Raw genomic sequence first — 12,500 nt, 5'->3', positions numbered from 1 at the left:
AAAGTCATAGCACACCATTCCCGAGCGTTACCCACGTGATGATGTCATTTGTGTGCGCGTGTTGGCAACGCTTCGAGAGCCTTAGCGGGACAAAAAACAGGCGGAATAATAAGACTAAGAATAATAAGTATGCGAAACAATAGTCATAGCCGATTGCTGCTATTGCAGCACATCGGCACACTGAATGAATAACAATGGTGATAAAACACATCCTTGTGGCACTCCTGTGTTTGTCATGATGGTTCTTGACTGACTGTGACCCGCCCTCACATACTTGTCTGCCTGTTAAAAAGTCCTGAATCCACTTTACAAGAGTGAGGTTTACACCCATGTGTGTCAGCTTCTCTATCAACATGTGTGACTGGATGGTGTTGAAAGCTGAAGAGAAGTCTGCAAACAGGATGCGTACATGTGTTTCAAGGTGTTTGTGAATTCCATTCAGGAGGGTTGTGACGGCACCTTCCACGCCCCTTTTCTCTCTGTAAGGTGTCCATGTGAGCTTCGGTTTGTATTTTGGGATAAATTTAAATGATCCACTCAAAGCACTTCAGAGCAACAGAAGTGAGTGACACTGGTCACACTGGTGTGTGTGTGTGTACTGGTGTGTGTGTGTGTGTGTGTGTGTGTGTGTCTACCTGTTTGGTGAGTCTCTCCGTCTGCACCGAGACCGTTTTGTGGATCCGATGTTCATCCAGCACACAGAGGGCACAGATGCAGCGCTCACATGTCCGACAGTACACCTGGACAGTGAACACATCAGCAGGTTAGAGAGGGAGGAGTTTGGACTCAGCAATAATGAATGTTATACTCACAATAATAAAGAAGATAAAATAAATAATCGACAGATTTATCGACAACAACAATACAGGGTAGTTACTGCCATAACAATAAAATATGGAAACATGACAACACTGTAAAAAAGTACAGACCCATTTAGTTATGTCCACTTATTTCTTATTTTTAACTGAACACGCTTATACAAGTTTTGGATTTTGAACTCAACTTTATGAGTTTTTGAAAGTTAAACTTGCATTTATTCATTGGGTCCACTATTTAAATATTTTATCAGATATGTATGTGTTGATTGAACTTGGGTATGTAAGTTATCAGTTGAAAAAAAAAGTGTATGTGTTGCAACAAAAAATGGTTGCCTTTCGATTTTAAAATAACCTGTCTTCACAGCATAGTTAAAGCATGGACAGAATAAATTGATTATACACCGCAGATAAGTGATGTAGCCTATGCAAATTTCTACTAAAATACAACAAGTGTTGTGGCAAACAACAAAGCACTAGTGGGAGGAGGGAGTACCTGTCAAAGGCTTGTGAATTGTGAATTTGGCATTTCACTCTTCTCATATTGAAATGTACTTGAAAAGTACTTTTCAAAAGTCAAACAGCTCCGCCCACATTTAGCCCAACCCCAATCTACATACTGCAGTCAGGTGCAATTGGTTCATTGGCTGGTCAATTCCCATGATGCAAGGCGGTAAATAGAGTTGTGTTAAAATTTGCTGAAAAGTTTGCAATTTGTTCGGATTGTTTGTTTGAATTCCGTTTATTAAAACGTGGGCTTGAATGTAGTGTTTTGTTGCCTGGTAATTGTCATTGTTGTGCTGGTTTACATTTGTAACCATGAGTTAAGTGACTGTTATGTTTGATAAGAAGAGCTGGAGTATTGCAGCATTAGACTTTGAGCAGTAATAGGCTTCCTTCAGCTATTAATCTGTGGTGTGTCACTTCATTAGCCCAAGTGACACAAGATCAGAGCCTTTGAGGGACCCCTATTTTGCATGGGGCCCTGGGGGGCCGCACCCAAGCACCCACACTATCTCCACTATAAATGTGGTTATGTTATTGTAACTTTAAACCGTGAGTTGTAATAAAGCAGAAAAGTATGTCTGTTATACTAGGCAAGGAAGGTTTCTTGCATTATTAAAGAAAGTAATTTATTTGTTTTAACTTAAAGTATGAAGTTAAACTAAGTAATTAAAAGTTAAATCAACTAAAATAACAACTTTAACAAAACTAGAACACTGTAGTTACATCACCCTCATTAACTTTAATTTCTAAGTTGAAACAAAAGCAGTCTTCAAGTTGAGTGAACTTTGATTTTCAAGGCTAAAGGTGAACTTTCATTTCCAAGTTAAACTACCATGAAATTTATTACAGTGTGTGATCTTTTAGTAAAAACATTAGTCTGCTTAAGTTGAAAGTATAAGTTCAATTGCTGCCTTAAAAACATGAGTACACCTAACTTGAAAAGACAATTGGAATGAATACAGTTAGTTGAAATTAAACGTAAAAGTGTATGTTTGTTTAACAAAAGGAAGCAAGTTTCCTTGAATATACAATGTAAGATAGATGGTGGTTTTAACTCACAGTATCAAGTTCTAACAATAAATTATTATTAATTAAACATCTTCTCTAACTTACCTTCGTGAGTTGAAATAGCATACAATTGTATTTTTGCTTGACAAGAGGAAGCAAGTTTCCTTGAGTGGACAATGTAGTATTGATAGTTGTTTTAAATCACAGTATCAAGTTCAAACAATAAATGATCATTAATTAAATATATTCTATAATCTAACTTTGTGGGTTGAAACAACACTATTCTTAATGTTGGCTTTACTCACATTTTTAAGGCAGCAATTGAACTTAAATTTTTAAGTAGAACCACCCTGATAATTTTTACAGTGAACAGGGACATTATTATAGCATAAGACAATAGTGCAGTGTGCAAAGGCTGTTTTTTTTTTTTATAAAGACAGCAGTCCAGTTTTGTGCAGTGATTCCCCAATCTGAGAGCCGTATATCTTATTGTCTCTTATTAATAACACGATAAATCCTGGTTATACTAATAATAAAGATACATACCGGTTACACAATGATCTAAAAAACGGGATCTTGTTGCATTTTAACCCTCCCAACGTCCCACTGAGGCTGCGTTTCCTCTCACCTCCAGCAGGCGGCGGTGCACGCGGCAGGTGCGCCCCCGCAGCGCGTCCTGCGGTGACATCAGCGGGTGTTTGGCGTAGAACGGCGTGCTGTGGTGCGGCTGCAGGTGCAGTGAGCAGTACGAGGCGGTGCAGGTGAGGCAGGAGCTGACCGCCGGCTGCTTCAGGCCCGTGCACACGTCACACCACACCACGTCATCACCGGGTGCCACCGCCACCACGGACGGATCGTCTGGGGTCACCGCGAGCGCCGGCGTCCCGTTCCCGACCGACGAGGGTAACCCCGCGGCGCCGTAGCGGATCAGTTTGAATTTCTCGGCGATGAGAGCGAAAACTTTGTTGACGCTGAGCTGAGGGCGTTCATCGAACTGGCGCTTGCAGAGAGGACAGGTGCATGCCGCGCCAGACGCCCAGTAACCTCCAATACACGCCTGCAGATACAAGAGAAGAAGAAGAAACAAATAAAAACACACAGGACTCTATGTTCTCATGTTAGTTTAACATGAAACAGCCCTGAAATCACCATCACCAAACCCACCAGACTCCATGTAAATAATCAGGACTTTTATCATGGTAAAACACACTTCATTCAAAGTGGACAGAAACTACATAAAACTATCAAAAGCCGTCTTGGTTCATCTTTCCACTGTTCCAACAATCACCACTCTGGTTTGGTTGAAATAAACCCTTAATTCACCCATTTAGATGGGTAGATATGTCATGTCATTTAGTGGAGATATGCTGGCTCTATACACGCTAAAAGTCCTGATTATTTACATGGAGTCTGGTGGAAATATGCTGGCTCTATACACACTAAAAGTCCTGATTATTTACATGTAGTCTGGTGGAAATATGCTGATTCTATACACGCTAAAAGTCCTGATTATTTACATGGAGTCTAGTGACAGTATGCTCGCTCTATACACGTTAAAAGTCCTGATTATTTACATGGAGTCTGGTGGAAATATGCTGGCTCTATACACACTAAACGTCTTGATTATTTACATGGAGTCTGGTGGAAATATGCTGTCTCTATACACGCTAAAAGAACTGATTATTTACATGGAGTTTGGTGGAGATATGCTGGCTCTATAAACGCTAAAAGTCTTGATTATTTACATGGAGTCTGGTGGAGATATGCTCGCTCTATACACGCTAAAAGTCCTGATTATTTACATGGAGTCTGGTGGGGGAAATTAGATAGAATTCAGTTTTTTAAAGAATTAAGGGGTGATAGAATGCAAAATTGATTTTACCTTGTCGTAGTTGAATAACGACAGTTTGGAGGGTAAATAAGACATACATAGAACCTTAAAATCCCATTGACACCTCTTTCCTCTGCAAATCTCACAATTTGAAACTGCCTCTGAAAAAGGGCAAATCTCAACCAAGCTAAAAGTTGACGTCAACTCCTCAACTCGTTCTTATTTGGCTCTACCTTCTATCTTTGTCATGCCCCAACATGTACATAGCCCACAGATCTGGGATCAGTTTGTCTAGGTCGCACACATCTCAGAAATGTTATACATTGTTCGTCTGATATTTCATTACAAAATTCACTTCTGGGACTTTTTTATGCGAGAAATCAACTATGTAGAGCTCAAATATGGGCCGTTTTATGAAAACTGATGGCTAATAGCAAATTTAGTACGACTGTTTCGGACTTCAGGAGCTCCACAGTATGACGTGGGAGAGGCCAGTGCCTGCCCGGATCGCTGGCTTGCTTCCCGGACTGTACACCTTCAGACCCCGCTGCGCGCTGGCTGGAGCTCTCTTAGGAGATACAGAATACTGGCCCAGAAAAAAAGTGTTTAGAAGGAGTAGACATCGGACAATGGAGTGGGACATGTGGATTTAATGCAGCGCCGCAGTGGACTCGCAATGGGTGGTGCGCAGGAGCTGCCTGCCGGCGGAGGTTCACGGTACGTTAACTTTATTTTTTCCAACATGGATCTTCCGGGAACACAGTGTCGAAAGCATAGGTGTGTGTGTGTGTGTGTGTGTGTGTGTGACACTGGAGGAAGGATAAACTAAGGAAACTCTGTATCTAGTGCTTTGTACAATAACATTAGTTGATGAGTTTATGTCTCAGGGCGAAATTAAGTTTGAAGCCAGCGGCGGCCCGGCGTGTCAGGACATGTCTGTAGTTTGGAACGTTACAGTGTGAAAGCTCAGCTGCCGCCTGTGTGTGTGTGTGTGTGCGTGCGTGCGTGTGTTCGCAGCGCTGTCTATGTGTGTGTTTGTGTGTGTTTGTGTGTGTATGTGTGCGTGCGCAGCGCTGTCTATGTGTGCCTGTGTGTGTGTGTGTGTGTGCAACCAATCAGTGCGCAGCTCATCTAAATATTCATGAGCATACCATATTTGGAAGAAAAGCTCTCATTCCAAATAGGACCAAAACACAGGGATGCATAAGGGCCAATAAAATATCAACCAGGCCATTTTCAGCCCAACCAATGTTACATACCCCATTAGGAGACCATAAGGAACAGTGTGAAATACCCTATAGAATCATTCTATCACCCCTTTAAGGAGTGTGTGTGTGTGTGTGTGTTTGTGTGTGTGTGTGTGTCTGTGAGTGTGTGTTACCTGACAGAAGTTGTGTCCACAGGGAGTGGAGACCGGCTGGTTGAACAGATCCAGACAGATGGAGCAGGTTAACTCCTGCTCTGAGAACAGATCTGGGGTTGCCGCCTCTGCCATCATCGCCCTGCTGCTGCAGGAAACAACAGGGGTTAAAAGTCAAATGCACACTAATATTACACTCATATTATTCTTACATAGAGGTGAAGTCCCATGGTGGACCCAGAAAGGGGCGGGACTTCTGGGTCATATGGAGCGAGGTTAGAAACATAGCAATATCCAAGCCCACCTGTAAACATCTGTACTGTCCCTTTAATGCCCTGCATGGTGGCAGTGTGTAGCCTCATGTCTGTGTTGGATCCTAACAGGGCTAAAGAGGAAATCTAAAGTCACTAAGGTTCACGTTATTCTGGTTCAGACTGCATTCCTGCTCACACTGCTGACCTCTCACACACACACACACACACACACACACACACACACACACACACACACACACACACACACACACACACACACACACAGCTATGTGTATATTTAGGTATATTTTTTCAATCAAATCAAACCGTCCATTATTTTATATTAGTTGAGTTGCTCTACAATCTTTCCAGTAACCCCCGGCAACAGCAGGCTCATCTTTTACAACTATTAATAACGAAATACTGATTACTAGAAACAAAGAGCTGAGTTGCAGACAGCTGTCATAATGAACATGTCCTGCACAGCTGAACCTGTCTTTATGCTAAGCTAAACTATGCTAAGCTAACAAACTTAATTCACACATTGTTAGTTCCATTTAAAGTGTGTGGTTATTATTATAGCCCTTCTGTAATATTAATGATAATAATACCTTCTTATCTGATATGTCACTTTACTCATCGGACCAAACCCACCAGGCTCCATGTAAATAATCAGGACTTTTATCATGGTAAAACACACTTCATTCAAAGTGGACAGAAACTAAATAAAACTACCAAAAGCCGTCTTGGTTCATCTTTCCACTGTTCCAACAATCACCACTCTGGTTTGGTTGAAATAAACCCTTAATTCACCCATTTACATGTGGAGATATGCTGGCTCTATACACGCTAAAAGTCCTGATTATTTACATGGAGTCTGGTGGAGATATGCTGGCTCTATACACGCTAAAAGTCCTGATTATTTACATGGAGTCTGGTGGAGATATGCTGGCTCTATACACGCTAAAAGTCCTGATTATTTACATGGAGTCTGGTAGAGATATGCTGGCTCTATACACGCTAAAAGTCCTGATTATTTACATGGAGTCTGGTGGAAATATGCTGGCTCTATACACGCTAAAAGTCCCGATTATTTACATGGAGTCTGGTGGAAATATGCTGGCTCTATACACGCTAAAAGTCCTGATTATTTACATGGAGTCTGGTGGAGATATGCTGGCTCTATACACGCTAAAAGTCCTGATTATTTACATGGAGTCTGGTGGAAATATGCTGGCTCTATACACGCTAAAAGTCCTGATTATTTACATGGAGTCTGGTGGAGATATGCTGGCTCTATAAATGCTAAAAGTCCTGATTATTTACATGGAGTCTGGTGGAGATATGCTGGCTCTATACACGCTAAAAGTCCTGATTATTTACATGGAGTCTGGTGGGTTTGGTGATGGAGATTTCATGTTAAACAAAAAGCTCTATTTTTGCTCATAGTTCCTACAACGCATGTGTAGTTGACTGAAAGGAGACAGGAACCACCTTAACTCTGAGGATGATGACAGAATAGGACTAATTTCTGATTTGTTTTTTTATAAATAAAGTTGACTTGAGTTTAGAATTGACATTCATCTTGAAAAAGTCAAACATTTCCCCCACCAGAGATTTAAAGAATCAAACAGTTTCTTACCTTTCTTCTTCTCTGGGACTCTTTTCTGTCGGAGCCTGAAACTCAGGTTGGTCTGTGACGTCAGGGGTGGGCGGGGACTCACAGGTGCAAGGAGCTCCCACGTGAGTTGAGATGCTTGTTTAACATGGTTAAAGAAGAATCTCAATGTGTGTGTTACTGTGTGTGTATCTGTGTTGCTGTGTGTTACTGTGTGTGTGTCTGTGTTGTGTGTGTGTTAGGTTAGGTTACTGTAGTGGTACCCATAGGTAAACTAGTTTTACAGCCTAAGAGGCAGGACATCCTTAAAACTCTGTAGACCACAACATAACATACAACACACAAAACATTAAAACATATAAAAACAGGTAGTAAAACATAGAAAAAAGAGGAATAGAAAACAGTACATAACCAAAGTGCTTGTGTTTTGTGCAAATAATTTTTGTTTAATAAAACACGTGTAGTTCTGTAACCAGGAACTTTGTGTGTGATACTGTGTGTCTGTGTGTGTGTGTGTGAAGCGGTGAATCCAGTTTGGTGGCATGTGATTGGCTGATTCTTACCTAGTTATGTAACGCTGACTGTAAAAAAATAAACATTCAAAATAAACACATATTCACACTGCACTATATATGTATGTATATATATATACACACATATACACACACACACACAATCCACTGTTTTAGAAACAATCAAACCAAATCTCACTTCACGTCTACTTAACCTTTTTAGTTCTTACTGTAGCTACTTTGTTACTGTTTCTTTGTTACTCTGTTTCTTTGTTACTCTATGTTTCTTTGTTAATGTTTCTTTATGTTACTCTATGTTTCTTTGTTAATGTTTCTTTATGTTACTCTGTTTCTTTATGTTACTCTGTTTCTTTGTTACTCTATGTTACTCTGTTTCTTTATGTTACTCTATGTTTCTTTGTTAATGTTTCTTTATGTTACTCTGTTTCTTTATGTTACTCTATGTTTCTTTGTTAATGTTTCTTTATGTTACGCTGTTTCTTTATTCACTTACTGACTCTTATTTCTACCTTGAATCTGACTGAGTAACTAAATACTGATTCTGGTTATGAACTTTGGAACAGGAAGTGACTATTATTTTTGTTTTGGGGACAGAAAATACAGAATGAATTCTGGGGATGTTTTGGGGTGTGTGGCTCTGAGGGATCAGGATGCATTTATTGGGAGTTAAACAGTGAAACAAATCAACAGTGGAAACACCTTCACCTGTCACATTTCCCCTCACAACACCAGACTATAGAAGAGTTGACTTGCAAAACTTAACATGCAGAAGTCTGGGCGCTTGGTATTCTGGGTAAAAACACACAGACGTCACACACATTAAAGTGTTTTGTTAAAGTGTCTTTTTATACAATCACTTCATACAGATAATAACAAATCATCACAACGCTCCACAAGTTTCTACAAACTGCCTCTCTGTGCCGTCTGAGCCAAACTCCACACAGTTATTTTCACGTTTTAGCCACAAGAACTACAAATCCCTTCAACCTTGTGTTGACACATCGTCCCTAAGCAGACGTTTATTATTTCTTGAAGCGAAAGGTGAGAATATTCCCCCCCCTGCTGCGTTCAAAGAGGTGACGTGTGAGGATCCAGACGCGATGGAAGTGGGCAGCGCTGACGGGGAATAAAAACGGGAGAAAAAAAACACAGAGGACTGGTCGGACCTGACACTCCTCATGATCCACCCTCCTCAGAAGTCTTTGTAATGCAGCAACCTGCGCACACGCACACGCACGCGCACACACACACACACACACACACACACACACACACTCACGCACACGCGCACACACACAGAGGGAAAAAGATTAGAATCTTGTAGGGTTAGTTTTGGGTGGATGATGCCACACCCCAGAGCCTGATTGTAATAATAACAATCTAAATATAAAAAGGGACTTAAGTAAACGGTTGTAAATAAAGACTGGTGGAGCTGGTTGGCTGGCTGACCTGAAGAGAGGGGCGTGTCCTTTGTTGTTGGCCAATGAGAAGAAGCCGCTGTGCGGGGAGAAGTCCAGGCAGCTGGCCCGGTAAACAATCTTCCTCTTGGAGACGGGGAAGTTGGAGAAGACGGAGAGACTCGGCAGGTGGACCTGATGGGACACCGAGACCACAGACAGAGGGTTACAGACCGAGACAGACACAGATACACAGAGACAGACATACAGTCAGAGACAGACAGATAGACACAGTCAGAGACAGTTGGAGACCCAGTAAGAGTTGTCTCAGCACCCCCATCATCTCACCAGGCGTACTGCCTCGTCGTCGGCCCGGGACGCGATGGCGAGGATCTCAGAGGAGGGGTTAAAGGTCAGAGCGGTGGCCGAGGTCAGCAGGTTCATCACCGCTCTCAGAGGCCTGGGATTGGCCGAGTTAAGACACGCCTCCTGGGAGTAGATGTTGACCACGCCCGACTCCGAGCTGCAACACAGAGACACCGATAATAACTGGAGAAAGATCCCTTTTAAGCAACTTTTATTCTCAATTAAATATTAGAATCGATTGACAGCCCTATAATGTATATATGGGATTCTAACAGACAGTTGTTAGCCAATCAGAGAACAGGATGGGTTTGTGGGCGTGTCCTACCCGCAGGCGAGATACTGTCCGTTCCGCGAGGCAGCGATGGACGTTCCCTTCACACAGCCGTCGTCTGGAAACCTGTTCACACAGCGGCTGGAACGCAGGTCCCACACATACACCTCGCCGTCCTCTACACACACACACACACACACACACACACACACACACACACACACACACACACACACACACACACACACACACACACACACACACACACACACACACACACACACACACACACACACACAGAGACACACACACACACACACACACACATTAACTGACAGGAATTGTCTGTCTCTCTGTCTGCCTGCCTGTCTCTCTGTCTGCCTGTCTCTCCACCTACCAGAGTTGGCGAACACTTTGCTGCCGTCAGGAGAGAAGGCGACGCCGCTGACATCACCGTTTATCTTCAGACTGCTGACCACCTCCTTAGTCTAAACACACACACACACACACACACACACACACACACACACACACACACACACACACACACACACACACACTTCCAATTATTATACACATTTAGTCATTTATTTCATATTTTTTTAAAGGGGTGATAGAATGATTCTATAGGGTATTTCACACTGTTCCTTATGGTCTCCTAATGGGGTATGTAACATTGGTTGGGCTGAAAATGGCCTGGTTGATATTTTATTGGCCCTTATGCATCCCTGTGTTTTGGTCCTATTTGGAATGAGAGCTTTTCTTCCAAATATGGTATGGTCATGAATATTTAGATGAGCTGCACGCTGATTGGTTGAGCGGCTTGCCATACGCAGACATTAGAGACGCGCGCTGATTGGTTCAGCGAATCCCCAATACACATACATTAGAGAAGCGACAGAATCTCATATTCCAGACACTGCAATGTTTCATTACTAAATTCACTTCTGAGACTTTTTTAAGCGATAAATCAACTATATAAAGCTGAAATATGGGACGTTTTACAAAAATTTGATGGCTAATTGCAAATTTGGTAAGACGTGTCGGACTTTAGGAGCTCCACACAGTCTGACGAGAAAGCGGCAGCCTGCTGGGCTCCATACCCAGGGCAAAGTCACCCTTTGTGGATACTGCACTACGGGGCTCCGCGGCCAGCTGCCGGCATAACTATAATATATTTACGGTTTGAATTTCGTCACCACTTATATAACATCATTCCCCAATGTCTTATAAAGCTAACCGTTGTGTCCGATTTGATTTTAAGGCATTTTTATGAACGCGAGGCGTCTTTGTAGGACGAGCAGCAGCTTGCTATATGTCCCAGTAATTACAATGGGGAAATTTAGGAGGAGGCTAGCTAGCTCTCATTGATGGACTCCATCTCACCGCGGCTCTATCAATGAGACTCGCGGACAAGAGGCTTTATTTCCCCGATTGTTTGTTTAAATAACTCAACACACATACCCATTATAAGATTAACTGGAACCTGCGGGCTGCAGTAAAAGATTGCGGGCGTAACAAGCTCGCTGACACTGCGTCAGTGGCGACGATGTAGCAACCCAGGCAGCACCAACACCGGCACTAAACTCCGCCACAACAGTCGGAGAAAATTTGCAATTAGCCATCCTTTTCGTAAAGCGGCCCATATTTGAGCTTTATATGGTTGATTTCTCGCATAAAAAAGTTTCAGAAGTGAATTTTGTAATGGAATAGAAGAGATCTGCGTGACCTAGCTAGATTCAGAAAACTACCTGTTGTGTAGCCTATGTAAATGTTGGGGCGTGACCGTTCTCTTAATACACCCATGGGCTGACAAAGGTTCCGGTTTTTGGGAGGTTGACGTCAACTTCCAGCTTTGTTGGGATTCGCCCGTTTTCAGCAGCAGTTTCAAAATATGGGATTTTCATAATAAAGAGGTGTCAATGGAATTTAGAGCTTATATGTATGTCCTATTTACCCACCGAACTGTCGTTATTCAACTATGACAGGGTAAAATCGGTTTTGCATTCTATCACCCCTTTAAATTATTATAAAATGTCCAAAATGTGAGAAAGAAGACTGTAGCTGTGACTTCACAAAGAGACAGAGAGAGAGACAGAGAGAGAGAGACAGACAGTCACCTTGAGTGTGAGGAGGTGCAGGTATCCGTTGGTCCCAGTGAGCAGCAGAGTGCCTCCTTCAGGACAAACAGAGAACTCCTTCACCCTGGCTTCATTCAGCCCTGGTGGAGACCACACACACACACACACACACACACACACACACACACACACACACACACACACACACACACACACACACACACACACACACACACACACACACACACACACACACACATCAACGTTGTTGCTACGGCATATCTCCACGTAGCCATGGCAACGGCGTAGGGTCCGTATCTCCACGTAGCCACGGGTGACGACTTACTGCTGAAGCATAAATTGGCCTTTGGCTGCATGTGGAAAATAAAGTGGCTGTGGATGATTACAAGACAAGCTTCAAATATACAGCACATTCAAATGTCTGTTCATACATACATA

At 42.5% G+C, this 12,500-nt stretch overlaps 2 protein-coding genes across 5 annotated transcripts in view; both read right to left on the bottom strand.

Moving 5' to 3' along the window:
• LOC120573828 (E3 ubiquitin-protein ligase TRIM39-like) overlaps positions 1-7,548 on the bottom strand; it is a 17,354-nt gene extending 9,806 nt beyond the window's left edge. For 2 of the 4 annotated variants that reach the window (XM_039823683.1, XM_039823686.1), the window contains exons 1-4: positions 7,418-7,548; positions 5,543-5,669; positions 2,959-3,387; positions 636-740 (exon numbers count right to left, since the gene is read on the bottom strand). In XM_039823683.1, coding sequence (XP_039679617.1) covers positions 636-740; positions 2,959-3,387; positions 5,543-5,659 — 651 coding nt within the window. In that variant the 5' untranslated portion in view covers positions 5,660-5,669; positions 7,418-7,548. Of the gene's footprint in view, positions 1-635; positions 741-2,958; positions 3,388-5,542; positions 5,670-5,825; positions 5,907-7,417 lie in introns of all 4 variants that reach the window. The other 2 variants (XM_039823684.1, XM_039823685.1) reach the window with 2 other exon arrangements.
• A 1,203-nt stretch (positions 7,549-8,751) lies between these two features.
• Positions 8,752-12,500, bottom strand: part of utp18 (UTP18 small subunit processome component) — a 15,882-nt gene continuing 12,133 nt past the window's right edge. The window contains 6 exon segments of the mRNA XM_039826091.1: positions 8,752-9,143; positions 9,376-9,518; positions 9,672-9,846; positions 10,015-10,138; positions 10,358-10,448; positions 12,081-12,181. Of these exon segments, the coding sequence (XP_039682025.1) occupies positions 9,119-9,143; positions 9,376-9,518; positions 9,672-9,846; positions 10,015-10,138; positions 10,358-10,448; positions 12,081-12,181 (659 nt within the window). The 3' untranslated portion in view covers positions 8,752-9,118.

The sequence above is a fragment of the Perca fluviatilis genome, chromosome 15, assembly GCF_010015445.1.
Source record: "Perca fluviatilis chromosome 15, GENO_Pfluv_1.0, whole genome shotgun sequence".
Lineage (NCBI taxonomy): Eukaryota > Metazoa > Chordata > Actinopteri > Perciformes > Percidae > Perca > Perca fluviatilis.
The sequence above is the reverse complement of the archived record's forward strand: the minus strand, read 5'-3'. Positions and strand labels throughout refer to the sequence as shown.